At 40.6% G+C, this 23,263-nt stretch overlaps 1 protein-coding gene across 1 annotated transcript in view; it reads right to left on the bottom strand.

Moving 5' to 3' along the window:
- Positions 1–4,386: 4,386 nt before the first annotated feature.
- The window catches only part of cpne8 (copine VIII), a 94,256-nt gene continuing 75,379 nt past the window's right edge, over positions 4,387–23,263 (bottom strand). Inside the window, exons 18-20 of the mRNA XM_067379195.1 lie at positions 11,401–11,458; positions 9,326–9,399; positions 4,387–4,599 (exon numbers count right to left, since the gene is read on the bottom strand). Of these exons, the coding sequence (XP_067235296.1) occupies positions 4,387–4,599; positions 9,326–9,399; positions 11,401–11,458 (345 nt within the window). The remainder of the gene's footprint in view (positions 4,600–9,325; positions 9,400–11,400; positions 11,459–23,263) is intronic.

The raw sequence follows: 23,263 nt of genomic DNA on the forward strand, positions 1-23,263 counted from the left end.
CTGCTGGTTCTGGAGGGTTCCACCGCTGACGTGATACTAGGGCGTCCGTGGTTGCAGCAACACGCAGCAACACGTCCCATCCTCTCTTGGAAAACTGGAGAAGTCCTGAAGTGGGGCAAAACCTGCTTTCCCAAGTTTTTCTCCGACCTGCCTGTTCCCAAGTCTCCTTGCCCCAATGTTCTTCTAGTCTGTGCCACATCCGTTGAAAGTCCCCTCGAGAAACGATATGTGGACATCCCGTCCTGCTACGCCCCCTTCAACGACGTATTCTGCCCCAAGAGAGCCTCCAAGCTGCCTCCACACCGGCCATGGCACTGCGCCATCGACCTGCTTCCGGGTGAGTCAGTGCCAAGGGGTAAAATTTACCTTTTATCCATCCCGGAGGAGAAGGCCATGGCGGATTACATCGAGGAGGCCTTGGCTCAGGGTTATATCCCACCATCCACTTCCCCTGCTGCATCCAGCTTCTTCTTCGTGGCGAAAAAGGACGGAAGCTTGCGGCCATGTATCGAGCTCTCAACGCCATCACAGTCAAATTCCGGTATCCCCTTCCTCTCGTCCCAGCTGCCCTGGAACACCTCTGAGGAGCCACTGTGTTCACCAAGTTGGACCTCCGCAGCGCCTACAACCTGATCCGGATACGAGAAGGGGACGAGTGGAAGACCGCCTTCGTCACTTCCACCGGCCATTACAAATTTTTGGTCATGCCGTACGGCCTGGTCAACGCCCCCTCCATCTTCCAAGACTTTATCCACGAGGTGCTCCGGGAGTTCCTAAACAAGTTTGTACTAGTGTACATAGACAACATTCTCATATACTCCCGGAATATGGCCGACCACCAACGCCATGTTGCAGAGGTCCTGCAACGCCTGAGAGACTTTCAGCTCTTCCTCAAGGCTGAAGAATGCTCATTCCACCAGCCCTCAGTGCAGTTCCTTGGTTATAACATCAACCACAGTGGCATCCGGATGGACGAGGTTCCATTACCAGCCCACTTACAAGCCTCCTCCGCAATAAGCCCAAGTCTCTGTCCTGGACTCCACCTGCCACAGAAGCGTTTAACACCTTGAAACACGCCTTCACGACCGCTCCACTCCTGGTGCATCCCGACCCTGACAAGGCCTTCGTTGTGGAAGTCGACGCCTCAACCACCGGAGTTGGAGCGGTATTGTCGCAGCAGCAGGGGAACCCGAGCTGACTCCATCCATGTGCCTTCTTCTCCCGCAAGCTCAACCCGGCGGAGGTGAATTACGACATCGGCGACAGAGAACTTCTTGCAGTCAAGCTCGCCCTTGAGGAGTGGAGGCATTGGTTAGAGGGAGCCTGACACCCGTTCGTAGTCCTAACGGATCACAAGAACCTGGAGTACCTTCGAGCCGCCAAGAGGCTCAAACTCAGACAAGCCCGGTGGGCTCTCTTCACACGTTTTAACTTCACCATTTCCTACCGTCCTGGCTCCCGAAATATCAAAGCTGATGCCCTGTCACGTATCCATGCTCCGGATGAAACCACTGAAGAACCCAAGTCTATCCTACCTGAACAAATGATCGTCAGCCCTATCACCTGGTCTCAAGAAACTCTCCCTCCTACCAATGTTTCCACCAACACTCCACCGGGTTGCCCCCAGGGCTTGCAATACATCAACTGAGCACGCCGCACTCCACTGATCCACTCTGCACACTCTTCACTAGGCAATGGCCACCCAGGGGTCAATGAAACCCTCTCGCTGCTGAAAGAGTGCTTCTGGTGGCCCAACATGGCCAACGATGTCAGGAGGTACGTGCAGGGATGCAAGGAATGCGCCATGTCCAAGAGCCCATGCCATTTACCATCCGGCAAACTTCTTCCTCTGCCCGTTCCCAACCGACCCTGGTCACACCTAGGAGTAGACTTCGTGACAGATCTCCCAGCCTCCAACGGATTTACCTGCATCTTCGTTGTTGTGGACAGGTTTTCTAAATCCTGCCTACTCATCCCTCTACGTGGCCTGCCCACAGCCATGGAAGCGGCTGAAATTATGTTCAACACTATCTTCAGATACTACGGATGCCATCACGGAGTAGGTCAACCCAGTCACCTACAAGCTACAACAACCTCCTGAGTATCGTATTCACCCAACCTTCCATGTATCACTCCTGAAACCTCACCACCCTTCTGTTCCTCTTTCCAGAGGGCCTGGCGTGACCTTGCATCTGTTTACTCATCTGTTTACTCACCTGTTGTCATCCATATACTCTGCTTGTGTTCAATAAACTACCTGTTAACCTATCTTCTGTCTCCCGGCTGGTCCTATTTTAACACCTGTTAACCGGCTAACTCACATTTCTGTAGTTCTGCTATTCAGATGTGGGTCCAATATTGTCTAAAAATGTGTTGGTTAATGCAGCTCGTCTGTCTTACTACTTGGAGTAATGATCAAGGATGGAGCACGACTTTTGTTTACAAATGCATTATCAGCTATTCACGTTTGTGCTTGGCTAATGTGGGAGTTTACAACATACAAAACAAACTGTTTTTTTTTTGTTTTTCCCTCTGCATTTTTATTATTACAGTAGAGTGGAGCTCTATCTGTATTGTAAGATGCCAGTCCGCGCTAACTAGTTGAAGTATTCTCTCTGTAAACAGTAAACACTCATTGTAATGTCAAACAATGATATAGCCATTTTTCTTTGTTAATAGTTAAGACGAAAAAGTCTTTACACATCTGGCCTAAATGTTTATCTTGTTAGAGGTTTTCAGCTTCGCTTGGTATTCTGATACAGTTCCCACAGGTGCACCTGCACCTACACCTACATAAAGTTACTGTAACAGTGACATTGCTATCACGTCTTATAAATAACTAAGGTGACACTTACTATATAAATACGTCGTACTCCAGTCATGATTGCGACTCATTTTTCTGGTTGATCGACTACTTCATCGTTGGACTCGGGCTCAAATTTATTTGGTAAAATCGATGCTATTTTTACTGTCTATACATTGTATACAATGTCTTTTGCGAACTGATAGCTGTCATTCAGTTATGGCAACGGGTGCGTGGTGTGCATTGCGCGCAGTAGACCAATCACAAAGGATTGGGCCATCTGACCAATCAGAGCAGTGTAGGCTCATGGAAAGGAGGGGCTTAGAGAGACTGATTCATTGAACGAATCGTTTACAAAACATTGAGAACTGAGGTGAAATTAAATGTATATTATGAGAAAACAAAAGTGTTTTTTTTTTACCTTGCATGCATGTAAACCTGTTGTAGGAGACTCCCTAAACAATATTAGGAACCTTAAAAAAGGCATAATAGGGGCATTTTAAATTATGGTTTCATGGGGACATAAAATCCACCAAACTAGGAATGACCCAACCTTAAAATGTTCATTTATTTATTGTTTTTTAGGTTTCAATTATATAACCATAAGCTAATGTTCCCAGAATGTTGCAGGGGAGTTTTTTTTTTTTGGATAACCTAATGAGAACTTACACAGAATGATCTCTAATGCTTTAAAAAAACAAAAAAACTAAACAAAACAATAACAAAAACATAAACCAACCTTCTCAGTTAAGTATTTCTCTTTCCATGATCATAAACTACATTTTGCTGAATCGTTTAATGACTGCCATTAGTGTAATACAGCATTTAATTAAATGTAGAAATTAAGATCACTGTCAAAATGTATAAAACCAAATCTTACATGTTTGGAATGACTTGGGGATGAGTAAATAACGACACAATTTTAATTTCGGCTGAACTGTTCCTTTAACGCAGAGTAAGGCTTTTCCTGTTAAATTTCTGTGCTGTGCTAGTGCTGCGAAAGCTAAGCACAAATTCTTTACAGTTTGAGGCTGTCAAATGACCAAGAATATGGAATACGGAAATAGTAAAATAATTTAAAGCGAACATTGTACAATAAAATGAAAACCAAGGCCTCGCACAACTGGGTGAAAGTTTCTCTCAGTTTTGTATCAAGTGTGGATTCATGCTTTTTCTAAAATCACACTTGCTCTATTTACAACGTCATGTAATAAAATGAGTAAATTCCGTTGTTAAGCAGCTTTTCATGAGGTACAAAAAACATCTATTTGTAAAAAACGGTACAATTGTAAACGTCTGTTGAAGTTTTTCAGACACAAGAACAGGATGTGAAACAGAGACTGTGGAGTCATATCTGATGTTTGACTGATTGAAGAGGCCACGCGATACTTTAAAACAGTCTGAAACACCTTCTTAAACCTTAGTACGCCCGAAAAAGGACAGTGCCGGGCGTAAAGTTCCCTAACGTCAACCTACATACTGGAAGTCAGCATGTGCAAGAGCTGCGTTTCACTCAGACAGGCCGTGTGTGATCCTGAGAGTGACAGTGAACCAAAGAGAGGACGTATGGTTTGTGCGCTCACTCAGATCTGCGTCTGCAGAGGGTGCACGGGGTGGACGAGTGACGACAGGGGTTTGGAGGAGGTGGAGTGGGATGAGTGCTGGGGTTTGATGCCTCTGCACCTCATGTACTGGAGGAACTGATCTGGGATTTCCGCAAGAACGTCCTTGGCCAGACGGGCCATGCTGAGAATGTGATTCCCTCTGCGATCAATGTAGTCTCGGAAAGGAACAAACTGAGGAGGAATCAGACAGAGATTTAGGAGATATATGTTGTTGATAACTACAGAAAATCATTTTGACATCCTTTAGTTTGTAAAAAAATAAGCTTAAATGACATCTAATGGAAGTCTTTGTGAACACCCACTTGAAAAAGAGTGCTTAATTGTATTTAATATGTAGTATATTTAATCTAACATACTAAAGCACATGTAAAGTACTTGATTACAATTTGTGTATTATTTGATATTACATATAAATGTACTAAATTGCAACTACATTACAAATATACTTGAATTGATGTCATAAAAGTTTCAATAAAAATGACAAAGTATATCGTATTTTACCTCAAAACGCTTTAACCATGTTTCAAAGACAGAAGAGATTCCATATTATTCCATATAAAGATGTCCTTATATCCTACTTAAATGGCTCAAAAGCACTCTAAAGTTCAGCTATTTTCATCAAATATAAATGATAAATTATAATAATATTTTATTATATTTATTATATAACTAGGCTACAAGACATTATAAGACCAGGCCCATTATTTACCACACAATTGAGGTCCTATATAGCACTTATAAAAAGGGTTCTATTTAGCACCAAAAAGGGTTCTCCTATTGTTACAAGCCGAAGAACCCTTATTTGGTACTGTTTAGAATAATTTTATGAGTGTATAATAAATTTTCATTTAATTGCAATTAAGTTTCCAAAACATTCAGTTTTCACATAAGTAAATTCTTTTAAAGTATATTATTTCTCTTTTTAAAAGTATGCAAAAGTGTAGAAATCAGAAATCTGAAATGTTTGTTACCCTTTTAATATATGTTGTGTCATGACCTCATCTCCAAAAGTTATTGTCCAGTTATCTCCAAAATAAATGTAATTTTTTTAAATCCAATTTTGCAATAAAGTCTGAACTATGCAAAAATCCTCCCATTTAGTTAGGGTTAGTTCACCTTAAAATGAAAATTAAGTCACCAATTACTCTCCCTGGTGTTCATCTAATGCTGTATACTCTTCTTTCTTTTTCAAACCACAAAAAGAGAATATTTTAAAAATGTCCCACTTGCGGTTGTCTATAAAATGACACTGGCAGTGAATAGTGACCAGAATCAAGCTTTTTAAAAAGATGCAAAAGTATCACAGAGCGGTCCCATGTGACGTGTTGCATATCCTGGGTGTATATAAGGTTTGGTAAAAAACAAACAGAAATTTAATTGTATTTTATTATTATTTAATGAAAATCCTGATCTTGGCCGTTAGTCTTCTGTGCTCGACTGCGCATTTGTGAAACTCTATTAGTGCCGCAGTTCACTCTAACTCACCCAGAAGAAGCACAAGTTCTGTGCAATCAAGACTAAGAAAAATGCGACATGAAATACAATCCATGCTTTCTTCTCTGAGGTGAATATATCCGGTGTGTTCATTGCAACTGGAAGATATTGCTTCTATATCTGTCAACTGTCATTCTGATTGTCATCTGTGTAATGACTGAGGCAAATCAGACACAATTATTGGTTAGTTAACCAATAGTTTAAGCTCACTCTGGAGTCTGTCCCCATCCCCCGGGAAGTTTTCAGTTACAAGTTTATTGCGCTGAGGAATGTGGTTGCCGCATGGAGAACAGAGTAGAGACACAGAAAATCTGCATCTTCCCTGCATTTTCCACACAGAACACAGACTCTATGGCATTAATGTATAGACAGACTGTGCTATAAATGAACCCTTCTCATGAAATGGTATCCATTATTACTGTTGTTGTATTGTACTCATTGTATTTACATGTTTTATGATTTTTAAGTGGTATGACATGCAAGGTAACTTCAATCATGCCATGTTTAGTGTCTACGGGTTCCCAGCGGGAAGATTTGAATGTTTGTGTATGCGGTATGTCCATACCTGCGCAACACATAAGTATTACAAGGATCTTGTAATAGTCCTCCTTCAAATCTCAGCCAGTTTAATCTTAATCGGTCATAAAAGCCCCAACAAGGGGAGGTGTATGTCACCCGGAAATACAACATCCTCATTGGCCCACATCATTCCTAAGAGGTTGGCTTTGACCAGAGGTTAAAAGTCAGTGGATAGTGCCACTCGCTCTCTTTTCTCCTTGCTCCTGAACGACCGAACGGACTGTCCTTGCGGCCGGCCTAAGCGAGGCCTGCAAGGCCTGTAGGCCTCGGCCTACAAACGAGCCATGTGCTCCTCATCCAACATGGAAAAGACTGATAAAAACTCCGGGCTGAATCCTCAAGACCTCTCCTCAGATGGCAGAGCCGATGCTCCTCAGCCTAAGGGCACCTTGCAAGTATCGTACATTTTAACACTAAATAGCAATTTAGTATTCATTTGTAAGATGTACCGTTGCTATTGCTGAGGAAACTGATGATTCCTTTCCAGATTGCCTTTGACATTTCATGTAGCTCTAGTAACAGCATCTCTTCCGGTTCAACTCTATCATTACTCATTCTGACTTGTGTATGTGTGTGTGTGACCCTTTGTGTATGTTATGTTACGTGTTTGTTAGTTTAGTTATGTGTTTGTGAGTTAGTTAATAAAGATTGTGCACAGGACATGTTTGGTTCTGACTCCATCTGCTAATGAATTGCCGCTTAAGTGATAGATCCGGACTACCTGCTCTGAGTAGTACAGTACAATAAGAAATATTATTTTTCCATAACTTGGAAATTAACATTTCTTAGAATTAATAAACAATCAACACTGAGCGTTCACTGGACGAACAGGTTAACTGATTGTAATATTAATTTTAATGTAGCTATGTCCAGTTAATCTGATTAACGGATTTGCATATTCATAATTAATCATAATTAATAATAATGAGTTATGAATAATTATTAATATTTCCCCTTTGAGTTAATTCGCTACATCTGACAACTGGAGTTCTGGTCTGGAGACGTTCAACTCAGTGAAGAAAGTACATTATATATTACAGATACTTTTTTGGGATCTCCAGGCATTGTATTTCATGTCGCATTTCATTCTCACAACTTGTGTGTTTTTCTGGGTGAGTTGGAATGAACTGTGGTGCTACTAGAGTCTCAGGAACATACAGTCGAGCACAGAAGACCAACAGCCAAGGTTAGTATTTTTGTTAAATAATACAATAAATTTCGATATGCTTTTTACGAAACCCTATTGTTTACCCACAGAACACATGGAACATACGACACTTGTCACATGGGACCATTCTGTGATACTTTTGCATCTTTTTTAAAGCTTGATGCTTGAAGAAATGTACCCTAACTGCCATTATATGGACGGGCGCAAGTGGGACTTTTTATTTTTTTATTCCACCCTTTGTCGTCTGAAAAAGAAAGAGCAGCATACAGCATTAGAACAACAATAGGGTGAATAAATGAGTATCCCTTTAATACACATTTTCATTGTGCATAGTTCATGAGTACACATTACTGTATTCCAAAGAAGAATTTTTTTTTTTTTTTAAATGTTAAAACTTTGCTTCTGAAACAACATTTCTTGTCAGTTGATGTCACCAAGCCAGTTTATTTTTAAATCCCTCCCCTTTACCCATTTGCCATCCACTAAATCACCCATGAATAAAGTCAAGTCCCACCCAATTTATTTTTCATAATATTGATTCACTTAGAAGAACATCACATTATGGCTGTAGACTTGGTTGAGAATGTCATTTCATGTTAACTTTGAAAAAAGATGTTAAAAAATTCCTGGTATTCTTGTAGAAAGCAATTAAAAAGTAACCGGGTTAACCTCACAGCAGTCTCACGCTAATACATGTAATGTTTAAGGATGATGGTTATACCCTTCAAAAATGTGATACTTAAAATTTAAACATTCATCTTCAGTTCTGAACACTTGCCTCCTAGGCATCCATTGTAAGTGCATTTACTGTAAACATGTTTCCTGTTTGCTTTTACCACACAAACTGAGATGAGTCAAAAATACTGTCAGTGGTCATTGACACAATGCTTCAAATGCTGTAAGATATTGGGCCCTATTTTAATGATCTAAACGCATGGTCTGAAGCGCATGGTGCAGGTGCACTTAGGGTTGTGTCTGAATCCACTTTTGCTAGTTTAATGACGGAAAAAATGGTCGGCGTGCCAGGCACATGGTCCAAAAGGGTTGCACCTCTTAATGAGTCATGGGTGTGTTTTGGGCTTAACATGCAATAAAACAATCAGAGTTGCATCTCCCATTACCTTTAAAAAAGCCACTTGCGCTTGCTCCATGGCGGAATTTGCAAGACTGAATGCTTCTCCAGAGAGGAATCCTTTCATTTTTAATATTTGTGTACTGTTGTGCATCCCTGTGTGTGTAATAAGCAGAGTGTACGCGTGTTGTGCACCCGCCTATAGCCACATATTACTTGCGTGCCCTTTAAATAGGACAAATAAAAATAAATAAATAAATAAATAAATACTTGTTTTAAAATAGTCGTTTTCAGTTGCCTCAAAATAGCAGTGCACCAACAATGAGCCTGAACACACCTCATTTTCAAACCAGCACGCCCATAGGCGAACAGAGTGCATTTGCTATTTAAACAATGTGGTGCTGGACGTGAAATTAAAAACTGTCAGGCTGAAACTAGCAAAAAGCACTTGCATCGCACCTGGTGTCACATTGTGCCGGGTGTATGATATAGGGTCCATTAGGTTAAAAATCATCTGGAATCTTGGAATATTACATCACTATTTTGGTCGACAGAAACATGAGATACAGGGTTGGAAAACTCACCTGCACAATGTCTCTCTCCGCAAAGCGACCCCTGGATGATATCCTGACCTCATCTCCATCTAGTTCAATCATCTCTGTCAAATGGAAGAAAATGCCACAGGAAAAACGATCATGTGGTGCTTCCACTCATCTCAGACTGTTATAGTGAAGTGTGCTATCATTGGATTTCATATTGGAGTTCAAATACATCCTTTAATGCTGCAGCAGCTATGAAATGAGTTCAAAGAGCAGATCATGACTGCTGTGAGATAACAAGAACACTGGGAGCTGCATATAAATGAGGTTTTATCTTTATTGAAGGAAAAATTGTATGAAACACTATGCAAATTATGAGCCCATCAGAGACTACGGTGTATATTTTTTTATTTGTGATGTAAAGGCACTATTTACTGGAAATCTGGATTTTTCTGACTTATGTTTAGATATGTTTGAGAACACCACTAACCCTCTGATTTCACTGGGGATGGTGCATCACAAGTACACAGAGGAGGAATGCAAGGGTTTGTGAGAGTAACACCCTGTCATGTGACCAAAAGCAGAGAAACTGTTCCAATTCACTGCATCCCCACTTGAATACAGCTCCATTAGAACTTTGTTTAGTGTGTAGGAACCCTACATTCAGAATGCAAAACATCTGCCCCAGTACAGAACATTTATTAAAATTAAACAGCAAAACTATCGATACGCCAGGGTCATAAAGTAATTTTCGTATAGAAGTCTTAAAGGTACAGTAGCAAAATAAATTATGTATTAAATATAAAACAAAATATTAATTCAATTGAACACAAAAATAGTCAGGTATATTAAAGGTATAATATACCTTATATAAAAGTGCAGCTGGCAAATTAAAGGTACACTATGTAACCTTTTTTGTTAAAAATTTACATAATGAGCAAGTACATCATAAATCCATCTTTACTTTTATCCTCAGATATAAATCAGATATAATTACTAGAGGCAACAAGAATATTCAAAAGGTGAACATTTATTAATAAGTTATTTAATAAGTGTTTATTGTTTAATTATTATTCATTAAACTTATAATAAATTCATTTATTAAACTTATTAATAAATGTTCATTTATTAAACACATTAATAAATGTTAATTTTCAACATACTTTGGGTTCATTTTAAGCAAGCAATACAGTAAATTTTAAACAATAGCTGAGTTAAATAAAACTACCCAGCAGGTTGGGCAAACATTTAACCCAACCGCTGGGTCAAAACAACCCATTCGATGGGTTAAAAGAACCCAATTGCTGGGTCTGTCCATTTTCAACCCAACTTGGGTTGTTTTTAACAGAGCATTTTTTAGACTGTACTGTTAAACTGTTTTTGGACGACAGTTTTTTTTTTTTTTTTATCACTTTCCTGCTTTTAAATACAGTCATAAAGCAATTTCAAAATAAATTAAAATTAGTCTGTTGTCCAATTATTTTATCTTGTGAAAAAATATTATTACAAAAGAAAGATTGATATCATTGTCTGCGGGTCCAAATGATCCAAAATATTCTATTTTGTTTTATGGAGATACTTCAGTTGATTTGTTTACATACATATTGGGAAACATTCCAAAAATGCTCCAAAATGTAATCATACATTAAGGCTATTTGCCCTTTTGTTGCGCTGTTATTGTCCACAAAAAGTTGGTGGTATTAAAAGGGATGTTTCTACATTATCTAGAAGTCATGGCACATAAACAACAAAATCAGTGAGTGCAAATCATTCTTGTTAAATTGCGCTATTACAATACAAATAATAAGAATTAAACAAATCCACAAGAGGCAGAGAGAAAAGTTTAAACAAAAGTAACTAGATCACACATTTACTAGATGAAAGGAGAGGTGCAGGGTTAGTTAAGGAGTGAACTGATAAACCAATGGAAATTTCAAAACTCTTATAGTACATACGCTACTAATGAAATTTTGGAAAATGTCTGATTGGTCTCACTGGAACATGTGTGAACATGTTTCTCATTTGATCTGATCTGGTCTGCTGAGTCTCTGATAGACTGGACTGATATCATATCACATCTTCACACATTCTCAAAGACACACACATCTCTCTCATCTTACCATCAAATTCAGCCGGCCCGACTCCAACGATTATAATTGACATGGGAAGACTTGAGGCCTTGAACAGAAGGAAACAGTTAATTAAAACAAGACCCCCAAGAATACACTCCTCATATAATAATTCAACACTTGCACAATGAAACATGCATAAAACAGACTTGATATCATAGTATAACAATACACCATGTTGTGCTCAGATCATAGAGACATGAGGCACTTTCCTCTAATTGAGTACAAACTGGTTTAAACAATGGCTAATTTTAAACACTTTAAATGACCCCTGTAAAATGTTGATTTTCTTTTTAAATTATTACTAATTTTAATGATCAAAATTTTTATATTTACCTTTGTCCTGCATTTTATGTTCAACCCTGTTACCATAAGATTTATAAAAAAGGTCCATTCCATTGTGACATACAGGAAGTGATATCTTTTGGACCTTTCATATAGAATGGCATCAAGTGGATCAATACACTTGTATTTATATTTTTATGAAGCAGATTCTTAAATGACAATATATGCATGGCATTCATGTAAAACATCACAATCTTCTGTTTTCTTTTTTTAACATCCATAGAAATAAATTAAGAAAAATTATACAAATAACCAGAACAACACTCTTATCCCTACCCATCCCAAATTATCCCACAAAAACTGGAAAAAAGGGAAACAAAGGAAAAAAGAAAAAAGAAAAATAAGGGGTGGTGGGGAGAATCAAATCTCCAATGAAGGTATGGTCTCAACCAGAGTTGGGTATAACGTGTTACATAGTAACACGTTACTGTAGTTTAATAACTTTTCCTGATAATGCAGTAGTGTAACGCATTACATTTTAAATTTATGTAATTTGATTACAGTTACTGATGTCAATAAAATTATGTTACTTGCGTTACAAGAAAAAAAATAGGTAAAGTGCATTTCTAAAGAAATAACGTTTGGCATGGATGCATCATTATGAATCACCGGAGAACGCGTCTCCCAAGACGAGAGCGGTCCAACCTCGCCTAAACAAGCTAGATTGGATTTTTGTTCAGGATCGGGAGGGAAGGTAACTTCTGAACAATACTGTTTTCAAATGTTATTAAATGTTTTCAGCATTTTTTTCCTGTCTTTAATGCAGTTACATACAAACATAAACATAGTTCAGCTACCACACACATACATGCTACACAGCATGGAATGTTTAAGCTGTGTCCGAAACCGCTCACTCATTCAATGATTCACTAATCCCTATATAGTGTATGTCATCTGAGTGCACTATATCTGCAAAGAGTGAACGAAATGAAGTGAGTAAATTCGGAGGCTGATGTAGACTATAACTGTCGGAGAGCTGGAGCTGTCACAGAAATGGCTCAACACGTGATAAAACTAGGTCTACTTTTATCCTACATGTTATTTTATAAAATAAAATTAATAATAATCTTAATTACTTTATTTTGTAATCATACATACCATACCTGCCAGCTTTGTAGTTTAATTGATTGAATGGTTTGTCATGCTTAATATGTGTTCATAATTATTAAATACTATTAAAAAAAACAGAAAAGAAAAATAAACATTAACAAGTATACAATATTTCATATATTTATTAGTTTATATTTCATATATTTGTAAGTCATTTTTATTATGTTAGAATCTCACACTCACAGATGACGTGGTTGTTGAGCGCCCTCAGGCGACCTTTGATTGCGTTAGAATGAATAAGCTACCTATAGATGATTAACAAATATATATAACAAAGTCAAGTTGCTGTTTTCATACTTCTGTAATATTTTTCAGTCAATAATAAATTACAGAAAGAACTATGAGTTTCAGTTTGTTGCGTATTTTTGTAGGTTTCAAAATAACTTGAAGTAATCTGATTACTTTTTACATGCAGTAATCAGTAATGTAATCAAATTACAATTTTAATGTAGTAATTTGTAATTTGTAGTGGATTACTTTTTTTTGAGTAACTTACCCAACACTGGTCTCAACAAAGGAAAGGACAGGGTTCCACATTTTATAAAAATGAGTTAACAGAGTCTCTAATGGACATTAAGTCCTTCAACCAAGAAAAATTAGAAAAGGGGCATGAGGATTTCCAATGAAACAATATTTGTCCTCTGGCTACCAATTAAGCAAAAGCAATAATATCAGCATGGCGCTTATTATACGAGCCATCAACAGGGGGTACTCCAAAAATTGCAATTATTGGGCAGGGTTTCACAAAAAAAGAAGACCAGAATGAATACAATTTAGGGCAGTTATGTATGTGTGGGTATATGATCTGCTGGGGATAGCGAACATCTATTGTGCCATCATCTTCTATTAAAGAAAGTTTCTTCAATTTCGCATTGGTGAAATGAATTATGTGAACAACTTTGAACTAAATAAGATTCAAATGGGCACAGATACAGACAGAGTTAATTTTAGCTAGAGCATTATTCCACAGCTCCTCATCAAGTTCCAGTCCTAGCTCTCTCTCCCAGGTTTCCTTGAAGGCAAAAAGAGGAGAGAGCTGAGACGAGCATAAATTCAGGCCACGTGGCTGTGATTTCGGAAGTGACATTATATCTTCAACTAAAGTTTTCATTTTCTCAATTTTATCACATTTTTGTTGAATGCATTTCTCAAAATCAATCATTCAACCCTGTTACCAGGGCTGTGAACAGACATTTTGAGGGGCTCAAACCAAAAAAGGGGGGTGGGGTGCCTGTTAATACAAATTATCCAGTTGTACAGATATCCAGTTAAAACAAAAACAAATGCTAGACCTTCACTTTGAGTCTTTTGAGTTGACTCTGAGGTATCATCTTAATATAGAGAATGAATAACACATCTTTTACTATCACATTGTAAATAAAATTGTTAGGCTTAGTGCTAATTCAATTTATATTGCTGTAATTACTCTTCCATTTAAATAATTTAATGTCCATCTTTCTTCAACACACTCTAGCATTTTACTGTCAGCCAGTTTAACAGTCTTATCTATCTGATTTGGCTAATGCTAAGTGGGCTCTTCCCTCAATCTCTGAACCTGCCTCTGCCTCATCTCATCTTTAATGTAATATTATACAGCATAAAGCTGGTGTATAAATATAAATATATACCCTGGTGTAAAAAGCACACGATGAGGAGATATAATCATAACAAATCGTTTACTAGGAAATCCAAATATAGAGAGATCAGGAACATACAGGAACACACACCAAAGTATACATGAACGATACCGGAAACACATGACTGGAAACACAGGGCTTATATACATGGGATAACAAGGTGGGTGATTAGACACAGTTGGATGTGATAATGAGGTGATCAGTTACCATGGTGAATGACTAGTGGCGGGAAATAGAACAACAACAAGTCCAAAATGAGTCCAAAACAGAGTGTACATGTAACAAATTCTAATTCTCTTCCAAGTATATGGATATTTTGTACAAGTTGTTAGCACTATTAGAAGAACAGCATTTTCTGTGCTGGTTTTCCATTGTTTTCTATGTAAACAAGTGCTAGACGGATATCTTTTACTGTGGCACTCACGTCTCAACAGAGAGCCGCATGTTTAAAAAGCCATGTAAAGAAGTTCAACTTTTAAAAAAAATGTCTCAAGACTTTGTGGTCATCTCATGTTTTTAAAAGCAAAAAGTACTCTGTGTGACCAGCACTTTGGCTCTTTCTAATAAACTATGCATAAATACATGATACCGTTTTGTTCATAATTGTTTAAACAATTTACGAAATTATATTCATAAATTTACACACACAGCTCTTATACTGGCCTATGTTACACTTTAAACTAACAATTTAATGCAGTGTGAGAGGGGCACCTCAGCTGATGAGGGCAGAGGGACAGTGGCTCTAGCCAAAGATTAGGCCCCTTCTAAATGATGGCTCAATTTTAGTTCAAAATATACAAATATGTAACTGTTACTTGAAACCCTGTTATTGTCACAGACACGTCAGGTTCCACCTCACTCCCTTACCAACGCACTCTATCACCAGCATACTAATCATCGCCACCTGCACCTCATCAGCACTGCAATCACCGCCAGTATAAAACCACCACACTCACACACATTCACTGTCCGGTCTCGTTTGCACTGCAATGTTATGTATGCTTACTTCAAGGACTCCAAACACTATACTTACCAGTGATGCGCGGGTTGATCCAAAATGAGCGGGTGCCTGCGGTCATCCGCGGTCACCCGCGGTTACGAGTCATCCAAAAATATTTTTAATGATATTCGGGTCGCGGTCGGTCGGGTCGTTTGAAATAAAGATGCCAATTAAACCTTTGTAATTTTCAGTTTTACTTAATAAAGGTTTCAGTTTTACTTTCATGGGTATTTGTGAACATTTATTTATGGTTATTGTAGCCTCAGTCTTTGGCTTAGCCTACCTGTTTTTGTTCGTCTAAAATGCGTTAATAAATACTTTATTAACATATTCTATCCCTGCATTTTGTGCTTGTGAGAGCTTCAATTGGGCATTCACGTGGCGAAATAGCCAAGCCTACTAATACAAGTGAGAAATCATTATTTACCTTTTGAATGTTGAGCGTTATTAACTTTTGAATAAATGCTGACGCGGGACAAAATGCCCGATTTCCCAACACGTTGAACTGAGCAATGAAATTGTACAATTTTAATAGGCTACGTTACTTTTAAACGCATATAGCTCAGTAATGTCAGTTTTATGTATTTTCTAAGAGGGGGCGGGATTTTTGTTGGGAAAGTCGGGGGAGAGACGCGCACTTCGATTAGACTGGATAAACACATGCAGCATCTTAATTGTTAAGAGAATGAAACGAAATAAATGAATAAATCAAGCCTTTATTACATAACACTACAACATTCAGAAAAAGAACGGTTTGCGCTCCTAAGGGCTTTCACACTTTTCCAAAAGTGGGCCTTCTCTCAGTTGACCTGCTGATTAGGCTAATTCTTTAAGCAGGGTCGAAACATAAACATCGCATTCATCAATAATATGCATCTGACAGCTGAAATGGAAAATGATGGGCCGCCTCAAGAACTGCCTGCTCTCGCCGCTGCACCTCTGAGGGCACCACGTCAGGTCCTGAAATATTTCTCTCCTCCACAGGCCGGATATTATTGGCCAGGGAGGCTGATGGGGGGTTCTTACGTCTATGGCCCAATGACGCTACAATGAGCATTTACTGCTTTTAAAAAAATGCGGGTCAGGAAGCGGGTCGGGTACAATATTTTCTTCTTCTTTTTTTGCGGTCCGAGTTGCGGGCGGGTTAGTTGAAAACGTCGGTCGGGTGCGGGTTGTTTATACATTGACCCGCGCATCACTGATACTTACCTGCTCCAGTCATCTCCATTGTCTCCTTCGTCTCCTGTTCTCGTCGTGTTCTTACCTGCCTTTGTGTGAGTGTCTCCGCCATCATCCTCCAACGCCAGTCTCCATCTGCATCTGAAATATAACATAAGGACAGTATTACCCTCTCATCCGTATTCCAGAACTGCTTTAACTTCACTCCCTTACCTGTTGCTCTGCTGTGTCATCAATAAACGAACCATTGTTGCTTTTACATCTGCCTCCGGTGTCTCTATCGTAACAGAAGACCAGACCAAAACAACAGTCAACAGCATGAGCACCACCGACCCGTTCCAGGAGCTCGTGGACGCATTCCGCCGAGCACTCACACCACCACCATCTTCGACCACACTGTTTCTTCGACTGCTTCCCAGTGCTTCCTGTTCCGAACTCTCCACTCTCCAAGACTCTCTCCATCAACGCCACATCCATCGAAAGTCCTGTAGAGAAGCGTTCCACCTGATTACGCCCCCTTCAGCGACGTCTTCTGCCCGCAACGCGCCTCCAAGCTACCTCCACACCGGCCATGGGACTGTGCCATCGATCTGTTACCGGGTGAGCCAGGAGAAGGCCATGGAGGAATACATCAAAGAGGCCCTTAACCAAGGATACATCCGCCCGTCTACTTCCCCTGCTGCTTCAAGCTTCTTCTTTGTGGCTAAGAAGGACGGAGGCTTGCGGCCCTGCATCGATTACCGTGCCCTCAACAAAATCACCATCAAGTTCAGCTATCCACTTCCCCTCATCCCAGCGGCCCTGGAACATCTCTGTGGTGCCACTGTGTTCACCAAGTTGGACCTCCGCAGCGCGTATTACCTCATCCAGATACGTGAGGGGGACGAGTGGAAGACCGCCTTCGTCATGCCCACCGGCCACTATGAATACCTTGTCATGCCGTATGGCCTGGTCAACGCCCCCTCCGTATTCCTGGGCTGCGTTTCCCAAAAGCATCGTAAGCTTAAGTTGATCGTAGCTCCATTGAACTTAGGCTTACGATGCTTTTGGGAAATGCTACCCAGGATTTAATCCACGAGGTGCTCCGGGAGTTTCTCCACAAGTTCGTGCTGGTGTATATAGATGACATCCTCATTTACTCCCGGAGCTTGGCCGAACATTGCCACCACGTTGCAGAGGTCCTCTAATGCTTACGGCAATACCACCTGTTTCTCAAAGCTGAAAAGTGCTCCTATCACCAGTCCTCTGTCCAGTTCCTGGGATACGTTATTGATCACAGTGGCATCCGGATGGACGAGGGGAAGGTTTCCGCTATCCAGACCTGGCCCACTCCCACAACCATTAAAGAACTCCAACGCTTCCTCGGATTCTCCAATTTCTACCGTCGCTTCATCAAAAATTACAGTACCATTGTCAGCCCACTCACCAACCTACTACGTCACCAGCCCAAGTCTCTGTCCTGGTCCCAACAAGCCACCAACGCCTTTGAGACCCTCAAGAGAGCCTTCACTACCGCTCCCCTCCTCGTCCACCCTAACCCGGACTTACCTTTCGTCGTGGAGGTGGACGCCTCCACCACCGGAGTGGGAGCGGTCCTTTCACAGCAGCAGGGGACGCCAAGTAGACTCCATCCATGTGCCTTCTTCTCCCGCAAGCTCAACCCGGTGGAGGTCAACTACGACATCGGTGACCGTGAGCTCCTGGCCGTCAAGCTTGCCCTGGAAGAGTGGAGGCATTGGTTGGAGGGGGCTAACCATCCCTTCCAAGTTCTCACTGATCACAAGAACCGCGAATATCTGAAGGCTGCTAAAAGACTCAACTCTCACCAAGCTCGGTGGGCCATGTTCTTTTCAAGATTCAACTTCTCCATCTCCTACCGTCCAGGTTCCAAAAATACTAAAGCAGATGCTCTGTCCCGTCTCCATGCTCCAGAAGAAAAAACTGAAACTCCAGAAACCATCCTGCCTGAATCGATCTTCGTAAGCCCCATCCAGTGGTCAGAAGAGACCTTACCCTCCTCCAATGCCTCCTCACGCACTCCGCCGGGTTGCCCCCAAGGCTTGCAATACGTCACACGGGCACGTCGCACTCCACTTCTGCACAATGCTCACTCTTCACTTGGCACTGGCCACCCGGGGGTCAATGAGACCCTCTCGTTGCTCAAACAACGCTTCTGGTGGCCCAACATGGCCAACGACGTCAGAAGGTACGTGCAGGGCTGCAGGGAGTGCGCCATTTCCAAGAGCCCATGCCATCTTCCCACCGGCAAGCTCAATCCTCTGCCCGTTCCTGAGAGACCCTGGTCACACCTGGGAGTGGACTTCGTCACCGATCTCCCCGAGTCTGATGGTCACACTTGCATCCTGGTAGTTGTAGATCGCTTCTCTAAATCCTGCCGTCTGATCCCCCTGGAGGGTCTACCTACCGCCATGACCACTGCTGAACTGATGTTTAACCATGTCTTTCATCATTATGGAATCCCCGAAGACATTGTTTCTGACAGAGGGCCCCAGTTTATCTCCCATGTCTGGAAGGCGTTCTTCTCCCTCCTGGGTGTGACCGTCAGCCTGTCATCCGGATACCATCCTCAGTCGAACGGGCAGACGGAACGGAAGATCCAGGAGATAGGCCGCTTCCTGCGTACCTTCTGTCACCAGAACTCCTGGAACCAGTACCTGGGTTGGGCCGAGTACGCACAAAACTCCCTCTGACAAGCCACTACTGGACTAACACCGTTTCAGTGCCTACTTGGTTACCAACCCCCGCTGTTCCCCTGGGATGGGGAACCCTCCAACATTCCTGCAGTCGACTACTGGTTCCGGGAGAGCGAGAGGGTTTGGGACTCGGCTCATCACCAATTGCAGAGAGCCCTGCTCCGATGCAAGATGACAGCTGACCTTCGGCACTCCGACGCTCCTATCTACCACCCGGGGCAGAAGGTCTGGCTGTCCACCAGGGACATCAGGATGCGTCTGCCCTGCAAGAAGCTGAGTCCCCACTTCATTAGCTCGTTCACCATCATCTGACAGATCAACCCTGTCACCTACCGTCTCCAACTCCCTGCACAGTACAAAATAATTCTTCCCACATTCCATGTCTCACTTCTAAAGCCTCACCACCCTTCTGTTCTTCCCTCCACAGAACCTGATGTGGCAGCCGTCGAGCCCCCCCCCTCCACTCATCCTGGACGATAGTACTGCATACGTGGTTCGTGAGATTCTGGATTCCCGGCGCCGTGGTGGTCTATTGGAATACCTGGTGGACTGGGAAGGCTATGGCCCCGAGGAACGCTCATGGGTCCCAAAGAATGATATCTTTGATCCTAATCTGTTACAGACTTTTCACACCAACCATCCGGACAGACCTGCCCCACGCCCTAGAGGACGACCACCACGACGTCGGGGTCCTCGGCCCTCAGGAGCGGGCCGTGGGAGGGGGGGTACTGTCACAGACACGTCAGGTTCCACCTCACTCCCTTACCAACGCACTCTATCACCAGCATACTAATCATCGCCACCTGCACCTCACCAGCACTGCAATCACAGCCAGTATAAAACCACCACACTCACACACATTCACTGTCTCGTTTGCACTACAATGTTATGTATGCTTACCTCAAGGACTCCAAACGCTATACTTACCTGCTCCAGTCATCTCCATCGTCTCCTTTGTCTCCTGTTCTCCTCGTGTTCTTACCTGCCTGTGTGTGTGAGTGGCTCCGCCATCATCCTCCAATGCCAGTCTCCATCTGCATCTGAAATACAACATAAGGACAGTATTACCCTCTCATCCTTATTCCAGAACTGCTTTAACTTCACTCCCTTACCTGTTGCTCTGCTGTGTCATCAATAAACGAACCATTGTTGCTTTTACATCTGCCTCCGGTGTCTCTATCGTAACAGTTATGCATTCTGGAGTACTTTTATATCTTTTAAATATGATTGAACTTTTATGCATATTTAAAGTTTGAGCCTTAGTTTATACCACATTTTAGGCAAGTGCCATGGGGTGGCAGCCACCGGGATGTAATTATGGAAATATGAGGAACATTCATAAAGCTCATGTAATGTGCTTTGTTCATCTGCACACTGACACATTATGAACGACTCCTGCCACTGTTCAAAGTGTCTCTACCCATCACAGTCTGTACAGTATATCATATTTCTGTCTCGGTTGACGTATTTTGAAGGAAAGACAAATGGATTCAATTTAAGATGTTTTTCTAATTCTGTATACTTATATTGTAATAGTATCCACAAAGAGGAATCGACAACTTTTGTGAGTGGGCGTAAATTCTTCTGTTTTATTCAGTGCAATGATAGTCTCATTCTTCATCAAATAATCATCTCTTCTAGTGATTTGAATACTGAATGGTTAGGCCTGTTGTTTACAAAAAAGTGATTTTTCAATACATTTTTGTACATTTTTACAAATTCTATCATGTATATACTGTAATGTGTTTCAGTATTAATAAATTGCATTGTGCCATATACAGTATATGCTGTGGACATATTTATGCCTTCAGAAAGGAAACGGAAATTTACTGGGAAAAGTCAATACTGTAGTACAAGAAAATGAACATTTGTATTTATACAGTATATTTATTGTGTTACATGTACATGTAAACTGAAAATTCACAGTTGCTTGTTCATTTTTTAAACACTCTATAGTATGTCTTCCCCTAATACCACCACACATTCTTATCTTCATATTGTTCTTCAACAACAATCAATTGTGAATTTTCAGTTTACATGTAACACATTTCTACAAAAAATAAAACAAATGTATTTATACAGTACTGCTGTAGCTGCTCCTGTTTAGGGTTGTGACATTCCTCAGTGTTCAAAAATGGTAGTGATTGTGCTGGGCAAACTCCATATAGCCTGTACTGTATGCTTCCAAACTTGATTGGTAAGATTGTGATTACTATTTCAATGCGATGCCAGGCTATTTGCCAATGTAGCAGACATTACAAAGATTCCATGGCATAGGTATTCATGAAATATACATGCATGACAGATTTTGATAACTGAATAGATAATTTTTCATGTGACGGCTCACACAATGAAAGAATGTTTAGAAGCCCTGAAGAGTTTGACAGTTTCACTGAGAATCAGCTCATCAGTTTTGATCAACAAGCTATGTGCATTTAGTTATTGTGCAAATTGTAGACAATTGTACTAACTCTTTTGCACACGTCCCAAAACACATGCAATTTGCTTAAATCGATAAGAAATTCAAAGAAACTAACTGTTCAGAGATCTGAATTTATTGTTTTGAGAAAAAAAATTCTCACTCGAGAATTGAGCCAAAACGAAAAACTATATCATAACTAAGTTACAAACATAACAATAAATTGGACAATGATTTAAATTCTGTAGCATGATGTCTTTATGAGACATTTAATGGATTTGTTGATTTATGGAATAGTTCATCACCTTAAAATTGGGGAAATCTGGTAATTGTCAGAGCGTGGTTGAGGCAAAGAATGAAAATAAAGCTATGCGCAGAAGTCTTTATTAATAACAAAATCAAAATAACAAAATGCTCAGGTATCTCAAAACTTATTAGAACACAAATAGAACAACTAGCATACATTGACAATAACGGATAAGGGACAACTGAAACTGAGGGCTATGGGCGAAATTCCAAACGACATTTTTGAACCCTTCAAGGGCACTTGAAAGTTACAAGGGTTCCAAATTAAAGAGAAAACCTGAATCCCTTCACAAAAGGCCCTTCCACAAGTCTGATAGTGAAGGGTATGTTTGATGGTCACTTCAAGGAAGTAATTTTATCATGTATGGTCATTTTATCATGAATGGCGAGTCCTCACGATTCATTTTAAACATGAACATTTTGTCATTTTGTTCCAAACCTCAATGAGTTTCTTTATTCTGTTGAACACAAAAGAATATATTTTAAAGAATGTTGGAAATCAAACAGTTGACGGTATCCATTGACTTCCATAGCAGAAAAAAATACTATGGAAGTCAATAGCTACCGTCAACTGTCAATAACTGACAATTAACATTCCAGATAATGAGGAAATTATGCTGTCTTTCACTGCTCCATTCCCTAAGTGCGTTCCAAATGGCTTCATTTCGACCCACAAGTCGCCCTGCCTCTTCTAAAGTCCCCACTTCAAGGGCTCTGCCCTTCAGAGTGAGTAGGGATGCTCACTTCCGATTGGAATTTGCCCTCCAAATACACAGGCAAGCACTATGGACTAAATGAGATAATTAACTACAAACAGGTGTGACACATGAGGGCAAATCGAACATTATGGCAACAAATGAACAGAGACAAAGGAAACTGAACTGGGAGCAGTTCATAACTCAAAGTCCAACTCAAGCAAACCTAAGCACAAATCAAACAAGACAGTAGCAGCGCTGATGCATAACTTAGGGAAACAATGGGGTCATTATGTCAAAATCTTGCTGTATAGATAAATAAAGTCATACCACAAAAGTTGCCGTCAGCTGTTCATTGTCATGTTTTTAGAAATATGGCACACTTGAAGCACACTTGTCTTTTCATTTTTTTTTTTTTTCTGAAAGGAATTAAAATGGCAAGGAACTGT

This window comes from Chanodichthys erythropterus, chromosome 24 (assembly GCF_024489055.1).
Source record: "Chanodichthys erythropterus isolate Z2021 chromosome 24, ASM2448905v1, whole genome shotgun sequence".
In the NCBI taxonomy this organism is placed as follows: domain Eukaryota; kingdom Metazoa; phylum Chordata; class Actinopteri; order Cypriniformes; family Xenocyprididae; genus Chanodichthys; species Chanodichthys erythropterus.